The sequence below is a fragment of the Suricata suricatta genome, chromosome 12 (genome assembly GCF_006229205.1).
Source record: "Suricata suricatta isolate VVHF042 chromosome 12, meerkat_22Aug2017_6uvM2_HiC, whole genome shotgun sequence".
Taxonomy (NCBI): domain Eukaryota; kingdom Metazoa; phylum Chordata; class Mammalia; order Carnivora; family Herpestidae; genus Suricata; species Suricata suricatta.
The window spans coordinates 6,122,759-6,145,835 of record NC_043711.1 but is presented as its reverse complement, the minus strand read 5'-3'; the positions used below and the strand labels follow the sequence as shown (position 1 = coordinate 6,145,835).

Genomic DNA, 23,077 nt, shown 5'->3' with positions numbered 1-23,077 from the left:
ATGAAGAATTCTCTTTTCCCCACTTCCTTTCAGACTCCCAATTTTTACGCCATCCATCTGACCTCTAGTCTCTTCTCATGTTCATTATTCTAGCCCGTTTCCAAAGTTTCTATGATATTCCATACCACATGTACACTTCCTCTCCTCCATCTTGCTTGCTTCCACAGACCACTCTCTCTAACAGCCACAATTTTGTCACTTCTACACCACCAAAAAAACACCCCCCAAAACCCAGAAAGTATTCTAGAGAGATAAAATCATAGTATCATAAAATTTTGTGAAGGGAAAGAAGCTGAAAGAATAAGGATAAAATATCTTTATGGATTAAGAGGACATGGTTAGGCCTTGGGACACACTTGTTTGTCAGTCCGCCCCATTACCTTGTAATGTGTTGTTTCATATTATTTCTGGTGCATAGTACATTCCCAATAAATAGGGGCAACTATTATTATTGTATTTTTATTTTGGCAGTAATAACGATGATGATGTTCCTCACTGTTTTCAAGGGATAAGCCACATAAGGGCACTGGATGAAATGTAGCCATTATTGTCCATATATAAATCTCAGCAAGTTTGCTAATGAATTTTGTCTCTTGGTCTACCATCCACGCCTTCCTTAACTCTTGGCCATTAAAACAGCCCTTTACTCCTCTCCGCAGGTTATAATCCCCGGTACTGGAGCCCTACCACCAGCAGTGAGTATTCAAGACTGAAATTTCAATGCTCTGGACCCCTGTTCCCCAAAGCACATTCTTCTGGAGAGAAGCTGCCAGGGCTCCTTCCCTAAGTTGTCTAGCCACAGACTCAGAGGAGCCCCCAACCCACACAGGGTCTTGCTCTGAGTCAAGACCGAAGACCAAATTCTAATGAATAGCTTTTGTCCCACATCCTTTCAGGATGGGACTTCAGAATTTTTCCCATGTTCTCTTTTTCTCAGCTCCAGTGACTTCTACATTCTTTCCAGAATCTTCCACATCTCTGCCCCCCATCCTCAGCTCTACAGGTAAGAGCCTGCTTTCTGGGACTTGTAAAACCTCAGCTCCACACGGTTTGGTTCCTATAGACCACCCAGCCTCAGCGTGTCCTACTCACTCCCTCCCTCCCTCTCCAAACTTTGGCCACATCAGACATTGACTGTTCCTCTAGTGTCCTAATCTCTGGACTTTATGCCAGCTCTTCCTGGAGATCCACTATACCTGGCACCTTATTACTTCCCAAATCCCAGCTCAATCTCACCTCCTTTGAATGACCTTTCTAGACCATCTTATAGGAAGTAGCACACCTGAATACACACCTGGCCCACAGGTTTTCACTATCCACAACCATAAGTATTTTCTGATGCAACTTACTACTATGTGCCTTATTCGGTATTTATGTATTTGTCACCTTGGAGCTGAGCACCTAGTCTGCACTCACTTTATATTAATTGACTAGTTGAATGTATGAATGTAGCAATCTTGTATATGTCCACATTTGTGGATTTTTTTTAACATCCTGAAAATTATTCAGGATCTTAGTCATGAACTTGGTTCTTGCTCTGTCTCCTCATCTGACGCAGATGTGGGTCTGAGGGCTCTTGCTCTCCAGGAACCTGATACAGGGGCTTGTTTTATGTCAGGAAACTTATCTTACCTCCAACTCTTTAGATTTATTTTAAAATTGGAGTCTATGGGTATTTTACATGCTTATGTCATGAGTAAGACAGGACATCCCTATGACCTTTAATCCTGCCATGGGAGTCTGGAGTTATGGAATACAGGTTGGTGGCCTGGAATTTGAATTCTGCCTTCTGGCTTTCTGGTTTTATAAGTCAAGACACCACAAACTTTTTACAAGCTTTAGACAGAATGCACACTCTCCACTTCCTTACTGCTCCACCCTGATCAACTCAAACATTTCTGTGACGGGCTTAGCTCCTACAAGCTTGGCATGTGCTATAGGACCAAGTCATTCCATGACTAATTATGTCATTTTCCTGTGGATGCGTTCAAGACTTCTTCTTCATCTTTGGTTTTTAGAAGTTTGATTATGATGTATCTGAGCATGGTTTTCTTTGAGTTTATACTACTTGGGATTTTTGAAGCTTCCTGAATCTGAAAATGTATGTTTTCTTTTTTATTTTTAATTTTTTTATGTTTTATTTCTTTATTTTTGAGAGACAGAGAGAGACAGCATGAGCAGGGGAGGGTCAGAGAGAGAGGGAGATACAGAATCCAAAGCATACTCCAGGCTCTGAGCTAGCTGTCAGCACAGAGCCCGATGTGGGGCTCAAACCCACAATTGTGAGATCATGACCTGAGCTGAAGCTGGACACTTAACCGACTGAGCCACCCAGGCGCCCCTGAAAATGTATGTTTTCAAGAAATGTGGGCATGTTTTAGCTACCACTGCTTTTTTCTTAGTTATACAAGTACCATTTATTTAAAAAATTTCTCTCTCCATTAAATTGTATAGGAACCCATGTTGAAAATCAATTCATCATAATTGTGAGGATTTGCTTCTAGACCTCCAATTTTATCTCATTGATCTACATGTCCATCCTTATCTAGTACCTTACTGTCTTAATTACTGTAGCCTTGTCTACTGTAATTTTTTCTTTTCTTTTTTTTTTTGTTTGATTTAAATTCCAGCTAGTTAACTGACAGTGTAAGAGGAATTTCAGGTGTACAACTTAGTGATTCAGGACTCACATACCACACCCAGTGCTCATCACAGCAAGTGCCCTCCTTGATACCCATCGCCCATTTACCTCACTCACCTCCCTTCTGGTAGCCATCAGTTTTTCTTTATAGTTAAAAGCCTGTTCCTGGCTAGTTTCTCTCTTTTTTTTCCTTTTTGCTCGCTTGTGTCATTTCTTAAATTCTACATATGAGTGAAATCATATGGTGTTTGTCTTTCTCTACTGACTTATTTCACTTAGCATAATATACTCTAGCTCCATCCGTGTTGTTGCAAATGACAAGATTTCATTCCTTTTTTTAAATTTTTTAAATGTTTTTATTTATTTTTGAGACAGAGAGTGCAAGTGGGGGAGGGGCAGAGAGAGAAGGCAACACAGAATCTGAAGTAGGTTCCAGGCTCTGAGCTGTCAGCATAGAATTATAATATTCTGTGAATAATATTCACCTATCGTGAATAATGCTACTTTAAACACGGTTGTACAAAACAGAAAGGTATCTAGTTTTGAGTTAAAATGGCCTTATAGCTGTGCTGTTCATTTGTTTATGGGACTTGGGCAAAATGTACTTTCTCTGAGCCTCAATTTCCCCAGCTGTAAAATGGAACTGATCATACTTAACTCTCAGGATTGTGGTGAGGATAGGGTGAGACACTGGAGACGAAGCGGCCGGCACAGAGATGAGCACCCAACTGGTGCTCCCCAGATGAAGTCTGTAAAGGGTACAGTCACCCAGTCCACACCTCTGGTCCTTTGATTCTTCATACACTAACCCCAGAATAACGATACAGTGTTCTTGTTTTCTTTTTTTTTATGGGACACTTTTGACAAAGAAGGGGAGGGTTCTGATTAATATTTACATGCAGGCCGCATGACTGTCAAGGGAAAACCAGGAGATGTGGTCAGTCCATGTAAAATCCACTCTTCAAGGATGGTTTAATCGAACTGAGACAGGAGTCACTCTCCTGGGGAACAGACAGGACCGCTCAGCAGCTGCACATTCTCCCATAGTGAAGTGAGAAGCCAATGGGAGATCTCCGCCCCAGGGCGCAACAGACTGATTTTGCTTCTTTTCCTCCGAGCCAATGTCGACCAACTGTTTTTCTTTAGACGCATTGGGCTAACGGGTTGAGGTTCTTTTTCCAGCTAAAATCATCCATCCAAGTTGGAGGCCAAGTCTGGCTGGATGCGAGGGAGACCCAGATAGGGTGGCAACCCTTGGACCTGCTGCCTACAGCCATCCCCGCCGGAGATCATAATGAAACCCCGCTCGCCCTTTCCTGCTGCAGGTGTGAGCCCATCTCTGGTGCCCTTCACTCTCAGCTTCACCGTCACTAACCTGCCCTACACAGAGGACATGGGGCCCCCAGGATCTGAGCTATTCAACAGTGTAGAGAGGATCTTGAATCGTCTGGTGAGAGCCCCTCCAGTGCCTACTTTTGTCCTTCCCAGCCCTTCGGCCCATCCACTCACCTCCATGTCTTTCATCCCCAGCTCAAACCCTTGGTCCAGAACAGCAGTATCGGGCCCCTCTATTATGGCTGCAGACTGACCTTGCTCAGGTGAGAACTCCAGAGTGCACGTGCAGGCCATGCGCGGGGGGTGGGGGCCACGAGCGGGACCACCATCCCAGGACGGCTGACCGCCGGCAGCCGGGCTGTCTCACGTGGTGTTCCTAGCCAGGAAATGCAGAGTCCTCTTGGACTCCCCTTCCCAGGTGACCAGGTTGAATTTCTCAGAGAGATCTTGCTTCTGGAACTCATCAAGAAAACAACCAGTCAACCGTGCTGGCTTTATCGCAATGGAGCCATAGTTTCCAACCAAAACAATTCCCCTCCCAGGGGATTTTGGCAATGTCTGGAGATAAGTTTTCATTGTCGAAACTCAAGGGTGGGAGTTGCTACTGGCATCTAGGGAGTGAGGCCAGGGATGCTGCTAAATATCCTACTTAGCATCTCTGTGCCTCGGCCTCCAGCACCTCAGTGGGGAGTATCTCCATTTGCCATGACTCCGCTGGATGGTGATTTGGTATGGCTTCCGCTGGGAGATTCTCCTGCCTGGGGTGGCTCAGCTGGTCTCAGATGAGGCCCATCCATGTGTCTGCAGGACACTCTCCTGCACATTGTCTCGTGCTCTGAAGGCGAGCTTGGGTCATTCACATGCTCAGAGTTCCAAGGGCAGCAAGAAATGACAAGCCCTATTGCACACGTGCCTTCCAAGCTGTCGTTTGCATCACATTTGCGAGCGTGCACGGGCCAGTTCCAGTCCTGTGGCCAAGCCCAGATTCAAGAGATGAAAGAACAGACTCCACTTCTTTTTTCTTTTTTAATGTTTATTTTTGAGAGAGAGAGAGAGAGAGAGAGAGAGAGAGAGAGAGCAGGGGAAGGGCAGAGAGAGAAGGAGACACAGAATCCAAAGCTGGCTTCAGGCTCTGAGCTGTCAGCACAGAGTCCAACCCAGGGTTCCAACTCCATGAAATCAAACTGGGAGATCATGACCTGAGCTAAAGTCAGACACCACTGACTGAGCCACCCAGGCGCCCTGAAAGAGACTCCACTTCTGATTGAAGGAAAGACTTTGTGGTCGTTTGTGTGAGCATAGATAGTGAGGGTTAAAATGAAAGGTGCTTAGCAAAGGAACTAACATATAGAGCACACTGTAAATTATTCACGACTTTTCCTAGACATAGGTTCCGAGACTGACCCTAGCCTGTGGGAGCCTCCAGGTGTGCACTTGGCTCACCTCACTCCTTGAGATCTCCTGATCACTGACCCTCCAGCCGAGGAAGGAGTGCCCTCGGCTCCCAGGATACCATGATCCTCCGGCCGCAATGCTCTGCTTCCCCTTTCCACCGGCCTCGAGGTTTCTCAGGCTCCGAGATAGCACACAGCCTCATGCCCATCTCCACTCAAGGCTGGCTGCTTGGCCTCACTGTTTCTTTCAAAAGGCTAAGTCTCTCTCACTGCAAGGTCCGTTCACACCAGGAGGTTTGGCCCTATTAATGCCTTATAAAAATTGCTGTTTCTACTGAGCATTTACTAGTGCTAAGTACTGTGGGGTCTGTCCTATTACCTCATTTGATGGATGAAAAAAAACAGAGCCACAGAGAGGCTGAGGGACTTGCTCAGAGTCAGCCAGCAACTGAGCCACAGAGCTGGGGCTTAAGCATTTAGACATTGCCTTTTCTCACCTTCTCTAAGTCCTCTCCATCATGCTTCTGTCGTTAGCATGTACGTTGCCTTGTTAGGATTGTCATTTTATTTCTTTTCCTTGTTTATTTTTAAATGTTTATTTTATTCTTGAGAGAGAGAGAGAGCAGGCTAGGGGCAGAAAGAGAGGGAGGCACAGAGTCTGAGGAAGGCCCCAGGCTCTGAGCTGTCAGCACAGAGCCCAATGTGGGGCTCGAACTCACGAACCGTGAGATCATGACCTGAGCCAAAGTTGGACGCTTAACCACCTGAGCCACCTGGGCACCCCACTCTAGTTCCATTTTAGAGCTCAGCACAAGCATCAGCATTTGGAGATGTCTCTCTGTGCTCAGGGACCTTGGTTGTCCTAATCATTTCCAACCCTTCTCCAGCACCAAGGCCATTCCAGGCTGTCCACCGGTCCTTCTGCTTTCTCTGTCCCCTCTTTCAGTGAGGCTTTCCAGGGCTCCTACCTGGAATCCCCACGTCCCCTTTCCCCTGTCTTTCCCCGCCCAGGCCTGAGAAAGAGGGAAGAGCCACTGGAGTTGATGCTGTCTGTTTTCACCATTCTGACCCCATGGGCCCTAAGCTCGACAGAGAGACACTGTACTGGGAGCTGAGCGATCAGACCCACGGTGTCACCCAGCTGGGCCCCTTCACCCTGGACACGAACAGCCTCTATGTCAATGGTGAGCACCATTTTTTGTGACCACAGGTTGAAGTTGAGAATCTGCCCCCCACCCGCAAGGGATGTGGACTCTCCAGTTTGTCATAGAACCTACCCCGTGTGTCATTGTCCACCTGAGTGATATCCCTTGATGAGTCAGGGACCCCCTTAGGTCCTCCAGTTGGCAAATCCTTTTCTTCCCTTTGCATCCCTGCATTTCAGGGCTGTGATTTCTATACTTGCCTGAGCCACGAAGTCTTTATCCAGACTGATAACTGAGGATAGATTTCTCTCTGGCTGAAGTCAGTGGCTAGTCAAAGGTCTGACCATCTCTGTCCCTGTCAGTGTCTATCTCAAAATCCCCTCTGGAGCCTGAAAAGCACACTTAACAAACCCGTTTCTAGAAGTGTTGGTGTATTTATCTTCCCAAATAAATTGCAAGCTCATGAAGACAGGGGCCTGGGTCTCTGATTTCTCAGACTTTTAGAAACAAGATACAGTCACCCTTGAATCACAACTGTGAACTGTGTAGACGTGAAGTCTTAGTTGGGGGTAAGGGCTGGTGGGCTTGGGGCCATATCTTGGACCTCCCTCCTCTGCTTCATCCCAGTTCTGTCTCCTCATTTCAGGTTACACCCACTGGACCCCAACCCTCATACCCAGTGGTGAGTACCCGCAGCCCTGATGACTGCCCGCTGCAGACACCTGGTGACAGCAACTGACCCCCTGACCCCAGGGCCGGCGGGAGAGAGGTGGCTGGGAGCCCTGGCAGTCTTACCCAGCTCCTCCTGCGTTCAGTGGCTCTAGCTGGACAGGAAAGGCACCCCACTCAGAATCCCCGTTCTTACTCCACACTCTTCATCCCTAGCTTCCGTGACCCCCGTGCTCTTCCCAGGGACCTCGGCGGTGCCAGCCCACTTCTCCAGCTCCACAGGTAGGTGCCTTCTCTCTCAGCTCCTTGTGAGGAGCCTCAAATCTGTATCTGGAAGTTGTAAAGCCCTGGAGCTACTAGGGTTCCCCTGCTCTGCTCTGCGCTCCTCAAGAGCAGAGACTGTCCTCATCTGCCAGATGCACTGGCCTTGGACAACTGACTGACCCTCTCAGTGCCTCAGTGTCCTCACCTGCCAGGTAAGAATAACCATACCTCATAAGGTCATTGTGAAGGCTGAACGAGAATGTATGGGAGCACACAGCACGGGGACTGCCAGGGAACTTCAGTACGACAGACTTCGTGGGGCGCGTGACCCGGGCCGGGCAGAGGGGAGAAGATGCGGAGTCAGGTCACCAAGCTGACGGTGTTCTGGGGGACTGGGATTGAACGCGCGGTTACATCTGATAATAATTGTAGAACATAACCCCGGGGCGCCTGGGTAGCCATCAGCTAAGCACCCAACTCTTTTTTTTTTTAAGTTTATTTATTTTGAGAGAGAGTGTGTGTATGAATAAGCATGAATAAGGAAGGGGCAGAGAAAGAGAGAGAGGGAGAGAGAGAACCCCAAGCAGACTCCACGCTGTCAGCACAGAGCTCTTGGGGCACCTGGGTGGGTCAGGCAGTTGAGTGTCCAACTCTTGGTTTCAGCTCAGGTCATGATCTGACAGTTCGTGAGTTCAAGCCCCACGTCGGGCTCTGTGCTGACAGTGCAGAGCCTGCTTGGGATTCTCTCTCTCCCTCTCTCTCTGCCCTCTCCTGCTCATGCTCACTCGCTCTCTCTCTCTTAAAATAAATAAACATGAAAAAATTTAAGATAACCATATTATTCAGTGCAGAAACATGCCACACTCTGTAGTTCTACTTTTTAATTTTTAATCTTTTAAATTTAAATTTTTCATTTTTAAATATAAATTCACAGGAAATTGCAAAATATAGGACAGACTTCTCTGCATGCTTCACTCAATTTCACCTCAGTGGTTAGCATCTTCTGTAACTACAGTTACAGATAATATCAGACATTATATCAAAATATCAGCTAATATCAAAACCAGGAATTAATTGTGAAAATCCACAGACCTCAGATTTCAGATTTTACTAGTTTTACATGGATTCCTATGTGTGTGTGTGTGTGTGTGTGTGTGTGTGTGTGTGTGTGGTTTTATGCCACTTGATCACACAGGCAGATGTTCATAAGCACCACTACAGTCAAGGCTCAGAACAGTTGTATTACTACAAAGATGTTTTACAGGCATACCTGCCCACCTCCTTCTGGCAACCATTAATCTGTTTCTCATCTCTTTAATGTTATTATTTTGGGAATGTTGCTTCAATAGCATCATATAGCGTGTAATCGTTGGGGACTGGCTTTAAAAATTTTTTTTAATGTCTATTCATTTTTGAGAGAGAAAGAGGCCGAGCATGAGTGGGAAGAGGCAGAGAGAGAAGGAGACACAGAATCCAAAGCATGGTCCACGCTCTGAGCTGTCAGCACAGAGCCTGATGCGAGACTTGAACTCATGAACCACCAGATCATGACCTAAGCTAAAGTCAGACACCAGGTGACTGAGTGACCCAGGCACCTCTGTAAATTTTTTTAAATGTTTATTTTTGAGAGACAGAGACAGAGCACGAGTGGGGGAGAGGCAGAGGGAGGGAGACACAGAATCTGAACCAGGCTCCAGGCTCCCAGCTGCCAGTGCAGAGCCCGATCCGGGGCTCGAACTCACAGACTGTGAGATCATGACCTGAGCCCGAAGTTGGGCACTTAACCGACTGAGCCCCCCAGGCGCCCCTGAACTGTTTTCTACAGCACTTCCACTAGCATGCTCACCAACAATGCATGAGGATTCCAATTTCTGCACATCTCTGCCAACACTTATTTTTTTCCATCCTTTCTCCCTCCTTCCCTCTCTCCCTCCCTCTCTCTTTTCTCCTTTCTTTCATCGCCTAATAGCCATCCTAATGAACGTGGATGCAAGCACATTTAATAGCCTCTGCCTTTGTTCCTCATTGGCCTCTGTCTTCGGTCCTAAGGTAGCCTGTCTGCTACTCCGAATCTCTGCTTCCTCAATCCGGACCCTCCATCTCCAACCCCAGAAGTTGTTTTCAAGGCCAGCCCAGGCCTGACTCGGGCATGGCCTCCTTTTGCTTCCCCTGCTACAGCGGCCGTCCCTTTCCTGGTGCCGTTCACCCTCAACTTCACCATCACCAACCTGCGCTACGAAGAGGACATGCAGCGCCCGGGTTCCCGGAAGTTCAACTCCACCGAGGGGATCCTGCAGGGTCTGGTGAGAACCCCGCCCACCGCGCCAGCCCCGCCCCACGTCGCCCCGCCCACCAGTGCCAGCCCCACCCACCCCCTGCCCCCGCCCAGGTCACCTCTGCCTCCCCAGTACCCCAGCTCCACCTGGCGTCCCTCAGGGTTCCCTTCTCACTTACCCTCTCCTTTCTCATAGCTCGAACCCCTCTTCAAGAATACCAGTCTGGGATTCCTCTATTCGGGCTGCAGACTAGCCTCGCTCAGGTGAGACTCCCCAGGAACACAGCCCAGCAGGTGGATGGGACCCTCACCCACGGGTCCCCTGACGTTGTCCGTCCTTGGGACAACTACCGCCATGGTACTGCACATCACCATCAATGGCACCACTCCCAGCAGCTAGCAGTTCCCAGGCCCGAGGCCCCACGCCGGTACACTCTATTTCATCCTGTCAGTCCCCACTATGGCCTCGGAAGCAGGCCCCGGACCTGAGGGCTCAGAGGAGCTGTGCAGGCCGCCAGAGCAGCCCCGGCAGGGCGGGTTCCAGGGACAGGCTCCCGGCTCTTAAGCCGCGCTGCCTCCCCTGCCTCATTCTGGCCTTGCACATGCGGAGAACGCCAACCTGGCAACCTCGAGGAGGGAGAATCCAGGAGGGCAGGAAAGCAAGCACACGGTTACGGTTACGGAGAGAGTGTGTGCCCCTAAATGGGCCAGACTCAGCTGAAGGCAGCCTGCCCGGCCCTGGGAGGCTGGGGTTGGGCAGGACGCCCCCTTGGGTGCGGCTGGGGTGGCGGTTGGGTGGCACTGCTTCACACCTGGCATTCTCACCCCCCAAATCTCTCTCAGAATCTCTAGGGCTGGGTGTCCTCAGATTTCCATTTTATCACTGGCATCTCCCTCCAGCTTCCCTTCCTTACTGGGGGAAGAGCAGGCGGAGGAGCCTGGTGGTCAAGAGCCTTGGTAAAGCCAGAGCCAAGTTCATTTACTGAGATCCTAGGCAGGCGCCCCGTTACTCCGTGTGTTATATATGACATACTAGCCTATGCATAATGTATGCATACTGATATCCATGTCTATATTAATCTCTATTGATAATGTAAGTATACTAGTATCTATATCGATATGGAGAGAGTTGACCCTTGAGCAGCACAGGTTTGAACCGCACGGGTCCACTTATACATGGATTTTTAAAAAATAAATACAGTTCAGTGCTGAATGTATTTTCTCTTCTTAAAATTTTCTCAATAACAATTTCTTTTCTCTAACTTACTTTATTATAAGAATACAGTATATAATGCCTATAACATAGAAAATACATGTCAATTGACTGTTCATGTTATCAGTAAGGCTTCTGGTCAACAGCCATCTATTGGGCATTATGTTTTGGGGGAGTCCAAAGTTCTATGCAGATTTTCAACTGTGTTGAAACCCCCCTGAACCTCCATTTGTTCAAAAGTCAACTGTATATATAAATATATGCATGCACATAGAGAGAGAAGGAGAGAGAGAATAGGTGTAATTATACACCTGTTATATCTATACCTAACATATATATATTACATGTAACTGACATAACTATGATATATATTGTATATTATATATACATTTATATCATGTATGGATATACTAGATATAACATATAGAATTACACCTTTACATGCACATACACATAAGCATAAGAGGTGTGTTATATATAGCTACTATATCCAGTATATATGATATATAGGTATAATCTCTAATATTATTATATAATATATATATTACCTAATACATATTAGACATAGGTATACTATATAATCATACCTATACTTTATATATATATAGGCTTTTGTTATATATTTTATATATTAGGTATAATACCTTATATATATAAAATATATAGAGATATAATCCCTAATATATAGTATATATTATATATAAGGTATATACATAACAGGTATAATATATAATACAATAATAAATAAAATACAAAATAAATATGTAACACATATATATCATATACTTACATGCCAAGTACATTGTTACATGTTAGATGTACACTGCGTGTAGTTGTGTCATGTGTGACATAGAGTATGATGGGTGTAGTAACAGCTGGGAGCTGAGGAACACAGCCGCAGGGACGCTCTGGGGCTCAGCGATGTGACCCTGAGGACCCAGTGCTGGGCTGCTGTGTGCTAAGAACGTAACAGGGCGGTTGTTACTACGAGAGGCCTTCTATCCGCGGCCCTCGGGTGGCCTCTCTCTCCATGTCACTGGGTAATGGGTGGCTGGGTGATCGGTGGGTGGGTCAGAGTCTTGGGACTGGACACTATGCTGAGACATGGGCCAGTCATGCTCTCAAACAGACCCACCAAAGAGGCGCGTCTCTCCGGCCATTTAGTCTCTTGGGTCTTTAGGGATGTCCCAGTCCTACTTCTAGACTGAGTGACTTTAGCTTTTTGACTTCACCACTTGAAAACCGTAACTTTCTGCAGGAAAATGTCACCAAGCCATGCGGTGGTCACCTGCCCTGAGGCTACGGGCTGGCCATTGCACCATGACCGTGCCCCTAGGCCCCTTGTTGTGCCCGTCAAGACCTGTGACAGGATGTGGCTGTCGTGGCTTCATTTGGCCTCTTCCAGGGATGCTCACCCCGTCAACGGCCCCCTCTGTGTCTCAGCCACACACCCTGTGCTTCCAGAGGCTTCTCTCCCGGGCAAGCCAGGAGGCTTCCGGCCTGTGGTGTGCCGGTTGGTTGTTTGTGGAGGGTGTCTCCCTGATGCAGCAGCTCTTGTTAATTAGGGTTTCCAAGTTTCTGCCTTAGGGGATGGCAAGGAGAGAGAGGGGAGGAGCAACAGACAGAGAGACAGTTAACCAGCGTGTGGTGGTTCTTACCCAGGCCTGTGCAGGACGGGGCAGCCACCGGAGTGGATGCCATCTGCGTGCATCGCCCCGACCCTAAAGGCCCTGGACTGGACAGAGAGAGGCTGTACTGGGAGCTGAGCCAGCTGACCCGTGGCGTTGCCTTGCTGGGCCACTACACCCTGGACAGGAACAGTCTCTGTGTCAATGGTGAGCCACTGGCATGTGATCGGAGTCTCTCCCCCTCACTGGGCAGCCTCTGCCCTGTGCCCTCTGGCCCTTAGGGGCTTGGCCCCTGCACTGGAAGTGCTGGTTCAGGTCTGGACCTTATGGTTTCGTCTTCTTGGTCTTGGACTGACCTCCACCCTCACAGCCTTCTTCCCTGGCTGTGCTGATGGAGAATCCCCAACAGTGCCCCCTGCTGGAGCACCCCCCTCCACTGCCTGGCCTCCGGATTGGTCCCCCACCTCTCCCTTGACCCTGACCCGCTATCCTGCCTCCCTCTCCCAACAGGCTTCACCCACCAGAGCTCTGCGTCCACCACCAGCAGTGAGTACCCCACTGGTGACCCGGGGCCCCACACAGGGAAGGCAGAGCTGACACCTCTTCGTGCCCACTTAGGTCCTCTCCAGGAGGGACGGGGCTCCTGGGAGGGCACGAGTCATTTGCTCTCCTCTCAGCCCCGGTTACAGGGGCATCTCAGCCCAAGCCCTACGTGCAGCAAGCCTAATAAATAGTCTCTCGTGCTGGCACTTCTGCCATGTGCTTGCCTTTCTGCCTTTACTAAGCAGGCCTTTTCCTCAGCTTTAGGGACCTCCACAGTGGACCTGGGAGCTTCTGCAACTCCGTCCGCCTTCCCCAGCCCCACAGGTAAGTACCGTCAGATGGCACATCTGTTAGAGGGAGCCTGGTGAGTGTAAACACCCCTGACGTTATTCACTCAAAGACACAAAGTCATAGTAAATTCAGTGATAATGAGTCAATTGACAACCTTTACTGAGCTCCTACTCTGTGCCAGGCCCTGGGAAACACAGCAGAGAACACAAAACAGAAAAAAATCATTGCCCTCATAAAGCTTATATTCTTTTTTGTTTAAAGGCTATTTGTTTATTTTGAGAGAGAGAGTGCAAGTGGAGGAAGGACACAGAGAGAGGGAGAGAGAGAGAATCCCAAGCAAGCTCTGCACGGTCAGCACAGAGTCCAATGCGGGGCTCGAACCCATAAACTGTGAGATCATGACCTGACCCAAAGTCAGACGCTTAACTGATGAGCCACTCAGGTGCCCACAATGACATTGATATTTTTTTGTATTTTTTTTGTATTTTTTTAATAATAGTTTATTGTCAAATTTTTAAAGACAACAGAACAGGGGTGCCTGGGCGGCTGGATGGTTCAGTTGGTTAAATGCCTGACTTCAGCTCAGGTCATAATCTCACTGTTCGTGGGTTCAAGCCCCACATCGGGCTCTGTGCTGACCGCTCAGAGCCTGGAGCCTGCTTCTGATTCTGTGCCTCCCTCGCTCTCTGCTCATCCCCCCGCTCGCTCTCTGTCTCTCTCAAAAATAAATAAACATTAAAAAAAAATAGGACAACAGAACAGAAGCTGGTTTTGCCTGCTTGCTTTAAATATACTTTTGAATAAGGATATACTTGAGAGGAGTTATTTATAAAGTCAGTCTTATTAAATGAGTTAATTGGGGAACAAATTGTTAGCTGGCAAATTGTTCCTCAGGCGAATTTTCTAACATTGAAGGCTGAACCTGTCTGGGAGGGTCTTCAGAGATGCCCCTGGTAGGAAATGAAACTGGCTGGAGCCCAGACAGTCCTTGCCTCTTGGTTCCTCGCCTGGGCTCGTGCTGGTCCAGCCCAGCCTGTGGGTTTAGAGGATTTGGGGGCGGAGAGCAAAGAAAACGGTGTGACCACTAGAGGGCAGTAGCACACACACAACGTGGTGGGCAGCGCGGCTTTGCCTGCAGGGGAGGAACCTCAGAGCCGACCTCTTTACGAGGCTACGACATGGGGACCCCTACTCAAAAGGGGAGAAGGGCAAGGGAACCCCCCGGGGAGGGAGGGGAGTGGTCAGGGAAGACATTCTCGTGTCTACCTCACGGCACTGGTGAGGTTGATCATTTCACTGTCCTCGGATGTTGGGTGCGGTTTCACGGGTATGCAAAGCAGGCAGGCTCAAGGCGGCTGACACCTGCCTGTTTGGGCTATGTTTAAAACAACGGGATGTAAAAAAAAAAATTGAGCTTGGTCCTGGCAGGCTTTTGAGCTCATGGGTTCCCAGCCTGCTGTGAAGAATTAAACGCCCTACAGGCTGATAGGCAGGCACCATCGCCGGCTCGTTATGAAACACCCAGACACCACCGCCCTCAGTTTCCGCAGGTGGCCAAAGCTGGGGACCAGGGAAAACAGAACATGCCACCGCCTCCCCTCCCCAGCCCCACCCCATCTCCAGCCTCAGATGAACACGGAGCCATACCCAAAACGTCCCAGGTGAGGGCAGCCCCTCCCTGGTAGCTCCAAGATGCTAGCGTCCTCCGAGCAGGCTAGGGTTGTGCGTCCCAGGGGTCCAGACCTGACTCAGTGCATGGCTCTTCTCCCCCCTCCCCCTGCAGCTGCCGGCCCTGCCCCAGTGCCCTTTACCCTCAACTTCACCATCATCAACCTGCCCTACACAAAGGACATGCGGCCGAGCTCTGCGAAGTTCAACTCCACAGAGTCCATTCTACAGCGCCTGGTGAGAACCCCTGAGGCCCACCCTCTCTTCCAGCGTCCTCCCCAGCCTCCTCGAGTCTCTGTACTACACACACGACTCCGGCTCCGGAGGGCCGGAGGGGAAGACAGTTTCTAGGTTCAAAACGTGGAACGGCCACCGAGAAGTGATGTGCCTTCGGGGTAGTGATCTTGCCTTTGGTACCGTCCCCTCCTCTGTAAAATTTAAGGTCATAAAAGCGTTGGTCCCAAAGGGTTCTTCTGAGAATTAAATGCTGTGTTGAGAGGATTGGGGAGCTGCTGTTTTACTTTACAATGTGGTGTTTTAAAATGACGGTGACCTTTACATCTACTTTTCATTCGCCCGCTTCTTCCTTCCCAGCTCAAGCCCTTGTTTGCCAACAGCAGTGCTGGCTCGCTCTACATTGGCTGCAGAGTGACCACGCTAAGGTGAGACCTCTCCTCTGTCTTGCCTTAGGAGGCGTGTAGTCAGGGACGGGCTGGCTGGGCCAGCCAGGGCCTGGACCAGGGAGGCAGGTGGGATGCCGCGGACACAACTATTTAAGGAGGCACTCCCCCTCGGGTGCCCACCCTGTGTTTGCACAGCCCCGAGAAGAAGCACTCCCTTAAACGTTGCGTCCAGGCACCTTGCGTGTCTCACGGTTCCCGGCTCCGGGGCCAGCCCTCCTAGGTCATCTTCAGTCCAATCCGATAATCAGACCTGCAAGACCTGAATAGGTCACACGCCTAGACCGCACAGCGAGCATTGGGCCTTTCTTTTTTGTAAGAACCTTCTTGGAAGGCCAAGGACGATTCTTGTGGAATTCAGGTGATGGTTAATGTGCAAAGAAATGTAACTCAGTGGATAGCAGATGGAGCACCTTGGCTTACGTGTTCCGTGTCCCAAAAGGTAACCAGTATCTCCTGTAACAGCCCCGACAAGTGAAGAGGTTTGCCACGCCTGAGGAAGCACAGAGCTAGAGCTTCCTGTCAGGTATCGGTGTCCATTTTCGCCCTTCCAGAAAAGATGCAGGTCATTGACAAGGGGTCGTTTAGACCATAAGCAGCATCACCGAGAATCACAGCTGACTTTGCACCTTTATCAAGTTTCTAGGAGACCAAAGCTGGAAGCACCTTAGCTCAAGGTCACTTCCACCCTGTTGAGGTGCAAGGGATACTCTGCTTCTCCCCAGTAGCACTCTCTGGCAGCACTACCTGGCCTTCTGGGCTAATTTTTCCCGCCCCCGCCCTCCAGGGAGCTGGGAATACAAGCAGGTGGACGGTGGGTAGGGGTCTTTCTCATGCGGTGTCTGCTGCTCAGATGCTCAGCTCCAAAGTTGGGTTGGCTCAGCCTTCCAGGAGCTGATGAGCTGGCTCACAGCTGCTACCCAGTGCCAGGGACCGTACATGCCCGGTTCTGTGAACATCTGTTAAACAGTTAACCAGTTAGTTAATGAGTATCTGGCACCAAAGCTAGATACTGGTATCATTTCCAAACCCCGTGACATTCTAACAAAAGGGTTAGAGCATTGTCCACGCTGCAGAGACGGGAGAACTGAGTTAGACCCACTTCTGTGGATTATTCGACAAGCGACAGAGCCAAGGCTGGAGCCGATGGTCATCTGACTCTAAAGCCCCCACTCAGGTCCCGTGTTGTTTGGAGATGCCCCTTCTCTTAGGAGCAGCTCCTGTCTGGACCAGGAGAGCAGAGAAGCAGACATTCACCTGCAAGCGAGCTGGCACAATGATGTCCTGCCCGGGATGCCTCTCTGTCCTGTGCCCACGCCCAGGTCCTTCTCTCCCCAGGCCCGAAAACGGTGGAGCAGCCACTGGAGTTGACGCTGTCTGCACCTACCGACCTGACCCTCCGGGTCTCCGGCTGGACAGGGAGCGGCTCTACTGGGAACTGAGCCACCAGACCCACGGTGTCACCCAGCTTGGTTCCTACATCCTGGACAGCGACCGTCTCTATGTCAATGGTGAGCATCTAGTGGTGACAGGGGTCTCCTCCTGCACCCCAGATGGATTGTTCTATTATTATTCTGAGCTCTGGCCAGAGCATGCACCCCTGTCTGCCTGTAAACCCTTCATTCCTCATTCTTTTCCTCGTGAGGTCCTCCTCCCCCACCAGGGGCTGTGTCACACACAGGGAGGTGGAGAGTCAGAGAAAGGTTATAGGAGGCACCATCCACTGCCTGGAAGGGACTCGACCTCCTGATGGCATCTGTTCTTCCAGCAGTGGCCCAGCCCCTTCCTCCTTTGCTTCAGCTTCTCAGCATCCCACCTCTCTCTCATCCGCTCTCCGCAGGTTACACCAGACCACCGCCGACCTCCATCCCCAGCGGTAAGTACCCAGACCCTACCTGGCTCTATGCCCCCACACCTTGTGGGAACCGCTGCTCCCTGTGCCCTAAGCCCAAGGCCTCACGAAGGAAGGAAGCCTCGGCGGCCTGGTCACCCACCTACCGCTCCCTCTACCTTCTGTGACTTGAGCTGGGCATCAGTGGCCCCTGTCTTAGGCATCTCCAAGATGATGACGCTGCATCTTTCTTATTTCTGCTGCTTCCTCCTCAGTACCTGTGATTTCCACACCCTCGGGAACTTCAGCAGCTCCAGTCTCCTTCTCCAGCTCGACAGGTAAGAGCCTTCTCTCCATGTCTCCTTCCTTCCCACCCATGTGCCTCTGTGCTGAGCGATGAAAAGGGCAAAATAGTATGTGTAGGCAGGGCAAAGCAGGGACACAGTGTGGAGAGGATGATCTTTGGGACCATGGCTTTGTACCAGACCAGTCCAGCTCCGTCCCTAGGTTTGGAGAGCTCTGTAACTCTAGGTTTTCAATCCCAAGCTAAAGCAGTGGCTCCTTTTAATCCACTCTTTGCTTTCTGTGAAGGCATTGTATCAGCTAGGTTTTACTGCGTAACAAACAACCCTCAAATTTACTGAATTAAAACAATCATTAACTATTCTACTCACTAGTGTATAGGTCAGCTAGACAGTTCCTTGGGTCTGAACTAGGCTCCCTTACGTGTCTGTAGTCACCTGCAGGTGAGCTAGGTGACTCTGCTTCTGGAAGATGCCTGGCTGATGGCTGGGGTGCCTCAGTTCCCTTCGTGTGGCCTCTTATCAGCCCATAGACTAGCTGTGGCCTCTTCATATGGTGATCATGGACTTCTAGAAGCAAGAGAGGGCAAGCCTGAACGCACAGACACTTCTCAAGCTTCTGCTTGCATCACGTTTCTCTCACCCCATTGGCCAAAGCCAGTCATGGCCCAAAGTCAAGAGGTGGAGAAATAGACTCCCACCTCTCGGTGGAAGGGCCTTGCACCACCCTGCAAGGGTATAGATGCATGGAAGTGAAGAATTCGTGTTCACTCTTACAGTCTACCCCAGGTGACCTTCCAGGGACCAACCTGTGACCATGTTGGCCTGAGGGGACCCATGGAGGGTCAGTTACTAAGATTAGATGCAGTGGCACATTCTGGAACAACTCTCAATAGTCATGGGCAAATCCAGGACTAATTCCCAAGGGGCAGAGACAAAAGCAGATGTAAGGAGCAGCCGCAACAGTGTCTACAAAGCAATGACGGAACCATTCACTGCTTGTCCCATCATGCAGACTCAGCTTTACATGTACGATCTTTGAGCCCAGCGGACGGGCACTGCTCTTTCCCTGTTTAAGAGAGGCATAGACTGGTTCTTGGAGGGCTGAGTGTTTTTCTGAGGTCACACAGCCAGCAGATGGGCAGGACTCAGGTTTAAGTCAAACTCTAGAATTTGAGCTTCTGTCCTAAAATAGCTGTGTGGCTCTGAGGAAGTGACTTAACTTCTCTGAAACGTGTTTTCATCCTCTGTCAATTAGGAATAAGTAAAAGGATTCACTTCTGGGTTTGAGGACTCCACAAGATACTGGATGGAAAGCTCTTAGCACAGAGCACGATCTTACCAAACATCAGCCTGTATGATTGCTGTTATTTTTGTTGTCATTATTAATATCATTACTATTAATACAATAACATAATAAGGTCTTATATTTGGGGAGGAGATATTCTGAGGTCTTAAACCAGATGCGAACATACTGGGTACCAGGGATGCGAATCCAGACTCTACCCCATGACCCATAATCCAGCTTAGCCGTGACTCAGGGCGTGCCTTTCCTCCCAACCTCACTGCAGTCTCCGGCCCTGATCTGGTTCCGTTCACCCTTAACTTCACCATCACCAACCTGCGCTACACAGAGGACATGCGGTTTATGGGTTCAGCCAAGTTCAACAAAACAGAGAAGGTCTTGCTGAGCCTGGTGAGAGCCCCACCCACCTCACTCCTGCACCACCTGCTGATGCCCACCTACCACTGACCCCAGCCCCACCTGCCTCTCCCACGTCCCGCCTACCTTCCCCATGCCCCACCCACCTCTCCCTGCCCCTGCCCACGGATGCCATCCCCACCCAGCTTGCCCCGACCCTCCCCTTGTCAAGCTCAGAACTTCTACTCACTTCCTTTTCCTTCAACAGCTCAGACCCTTATTCAAGAACACCAGTGTCGGCCCTCTCTACTCTGGCTGCAGACTGACCTCGCTCAGGTGGGACCCCCAGAAAAGATGGCCCACTGAGGCACAGTGGGGATTCTTCCCATGGTCCTCTAGGGCTCGGTTCTCACTGTGGCCTCAGCCCTTTCCAGCTCCCAGCCGGGGGTAACCACCTTCCTTTGGGCTGCTGGCCCCCAGGCCCTGCTCTGGACCCTCCCGTCCTCCTGAGCCTCAAATCTCCCAGGCAGCATTTAATGGGAACAAAATGACAAAACATAACTGGAAAGGATGCACCGAATTCCTGCATAAAGGAGCCATCCCTGATCCTTCACAAAGGCTATGATCTCCAGCCTGCCGTGTCCACACTGCGTGCAAAGATTCCTGAAGGCTGAACCACAGCAAATACTTAGGCAGACATTGGAGTTCTTGGTGTGTGGTCGCTCCTGACATTCTGGGCTGGAGAGTTCTTGTCCCGGGCGGCTGTCCTCTGCACTGTAGGATATTTAGCAGCATCTTGGCCATGCGACAGATGCCCGCAGTAGCCCAGCCCCGAAGTAGTGAAGACCAAATCTGTCACCAGACATTGCCAAATGACTCCTGAGATGCAGAGCACCCCAGATTAGAGTCACTGGGCAAGAGGCTTCCTGTCCATCATCCTCCTGGACTCTCTTAATGTCACTACTATTACTTCCATTTTACAGATGGGAAACCAAGGCACAGAAAGGTTAAGGAGCTGTCCCAGAGCCAGTGGCTGTCACATGGTGGAGCCAGGATTTGAGCCCAGCCTCCTCAGGGTCCATACCTGCTCCCACTAAGCTTGCTGGGCTTCTTTTCCTTGGGAGAGACCATGGGCTCTCTCCCTCCCCCACAATCCCAGCCTTCAACCCCCTGCTCCCTTCCAGGCAGAGATGTGTGGCTCGCACCCCCCTTCACTTCTGAGCACGAGTGGGCCTCTCCATTCTGAGGTCCCCTGGAAGTTGAGCCTTAATGGGCATCTTCCCAAGATATCTCCATGCCTCCAAAAATAGAATTTGAGAAAGGATTCCCTCCCTATGGTGCCAGGATAGAGCAGGATGGAATGAAGCCCTTTTACTTGGGGTCTGGCCCAAGGTGCTAATGTGCCCACAGCAGAAATGCCCTCTCCGCCCCCCTGGCCTGGAGTTCCACAAATTTTCTTTCCATCCACAAGCATTGCTTGAGCACCTACTGTGTCCAAGCTCCATGCTGAGCTCTGAAATCTCCATGGAGACCAAAGCATGGACTCTGCCATCAAGAAGAGAGTAGGGCATTAGTTATATGTAAATGTATGCAAACACAGGCACACAACTTTATTATATGTGAATTATGTAATCAATTATATAAAAACATATACTTTGAGGGTGAATAAAATAATAGTGACAGATACTCCTTTAGCACTTAGGGGTGTCCTGGATACTATTGTAAACATTACACTTATAACAGAATTAATGCTCACAATGATTACACTCATTTTATAGATGAGAAACTGAGGCCCAGAGAGACCGTTGAAGTGCTAGGAGATAGGAAGTGCACTGGGTCTAGGAGGAACTGAACCCGGGGAGGAGGACTCGGTGGGCAGGAGACACAGCTCTGGGCCAGGAGTGAATCAGGGAGAGGGAGCCTCAGGTGAGAGCCTGAGGTAGCCAGCATGAGGAGCAGACATTGTCCCCTGCAAGGGGGGAGGCGGAGAGAGGCGCAGGGCAGCCGCGGATGCCGCCATGTGCCTGCCGGGGCAGCGCAGGGCGGCCTGTCCACAGGCAGCAGGGAGCCAGAAGGATTTCAGCAAATTCCCAACCAAGGAGGATTCCCATTTTAAGTGAGACTCGGCAGTGTGGTGACGGTGGAGCATAAAACACAGAGGGGCCCTGACCCACAAGGTGGCCTGCGAGGAACCATGTTCAGAACGTGGGGCAAAATCCCTCAGTGTGGATGGCGAGCATCCTGGGGGGCTGTTGGCAGGAGCCCCGCCGCCTCCTAGCTTTCCCCACAGTGCCCCCATATTGGTACCCCTCAGGGCTTCCCCCCGCCCCCCCCCCCGCAGATGAAACATCACCATCTGCAACGCTGTGTCCTGCCCTCCCCAGGCCCGAGAAGGCTGGAGCAGCCACCAGCGTCAATGCCATCTGCTCCTACCGCCCCGACCCTGCGGGCCACGGGCTGGACAGAGAGAAGCTGTACTGGGAGCTGAGCCGGCTGACCCGTGGCGTCACCAGGCTGGGCCACTACACCCTGGAGCAGGACAGTCTCTGTGTCAGTGGTGAGCAGCGGCCACCTGCACCTTGCTGAGCTGTCAAGCTCACGGTTCCGCCCCCACCCCCACCCCCAGGGCTGCTTCATTCCTTCTCCACCTCAGCACCTCCCCTCTCTCCGCAGGCTACACCCACCAGACTCCAGTAACCGCCCCCAGTGGTGAGTACTCAGGGGTCTTCAGGAGGTCCCAGGGAAGGAAGTCCCGCTCACACCTCCGCATGTCAGGGAGAGAGGAGATCAGGGACACAGGCTGGGAAGTCATTGTAGTCAGACTCCCCTCTGTGCTGTTGGCTGGACACACAGAAGTGGCCGCCACGTGGTGGTCGGGTGGATGGAAGAAAGTACCTGAACGTGGCCTTGAATAAATAAGAATGCTGGGTGGTAAGCTGCCTCTCAAATCAGGCCCGCCGTCACCTGCATCATGTGATGGCATATGTCCACACTGGTGGTTCTGGCATTAGGTCCCCAAGGACCTGCCCTTGCCCCAGCCCCCCCCCTGCCCGCCATGAGATAGCTGCTATTCCCAGGCCCTGCCCCCTTATCCATCCCAGGCCCTACAGCGTGGCCTCTCCTCTCCCTCCCCTGCTGCAGCCACGGCGCAACCCCTTGTGCCTTTCACCCTCAACTTCACCGTCACCAACCTACGCTACACCGAGGACATGCAGCCTCCTGGATCCTCCAAGTTTAACAGCACCGAGGAGTCGCTGCAGCGCCTGGTGAGAGCCCCGCCCGCCCCGCCCACCCAGCCTTCATCCTGCATTCGGATGCAGGCCCCGCCCACTCCTGCCCGTCCTCCGGGAGCTAGCCCCTCCCACTCACTCTCGCCCCCACCCCCACCCCACCTCAGAATGGGTACCCGTCCTGCCTCTGCCTATTAAGTTCCCTTGCCCTCATCCACAGCTCGGACCCTTGTTCAAGAACACGAGTGTGGGCCCCCTGTACGCAGGCTGCAGACTGACTTTGCTCAGGTGAGACCTTGCAATCCTGGCCAGGGCTGCCGAAAGCG

The 23,077-nt window shown here is 50.7% G+C and overlaps 1 protein-coding gene across 1 annotated transcript in view; it reads left to right on the top strand.

Moving 5' to 3' along the window:
- The window catches only part of MUC16 (mucin 16, cell surface associated), a 78,949-nt gene that overhangs the window by 28,164 nt on the left and 27,708 nt on the right, over positions 1-23,077 (top strand). Inside the window, 23 exon segments of the mRNA XM_029916526.1 lie at positions 660-695; positions 938-1,003; positions 3,967-4,091; positions 4,172-4,239; positions 6,382-6,554; positions 7,162-7,197; positions 7,401-7,466; positions 9,627-9,751; positions 9,920-9,987; positions 12,599-12,771; positions 13,075-13,110; positions 13,366-13,431; positions 15,182-15,303; positions 15,661-15,728; positions 17,085-17,257; positions 17,587-17,622; positions 17,853-17,915; positions 19,451-19,575; positions 19,790-19,857; positions 21,906-22,078; positions 22,195-22,230; positions 22,663-22,787; positions 22,972-23,039. Of these exon segments, the coding sequence (XP_029772386.1) occupies positions 660-695; positions 938-1,003; positions 3,967-4,091; positions 4,172-4,239; positions 6,382-6,554; positions 7,162-7,197; positions 7,401-7,466; positions 9,627-9,751; positions 9,920-9,987; positions 12,599-12,771; positions 13,075-13,110; positions 13,366-13,431; positions 15,182-15,303; positions 15,661-15,728; positions 17,085-17,257; positions 17,587-17,622; positions 17,853-17,915; positions 19,451-19,575; positions 19,790-19,857; positions 21,906-22,078; positions 22,195-22,230; positions 22,663-22,787; positions 22,972-23,039 (2,095 nt within the window).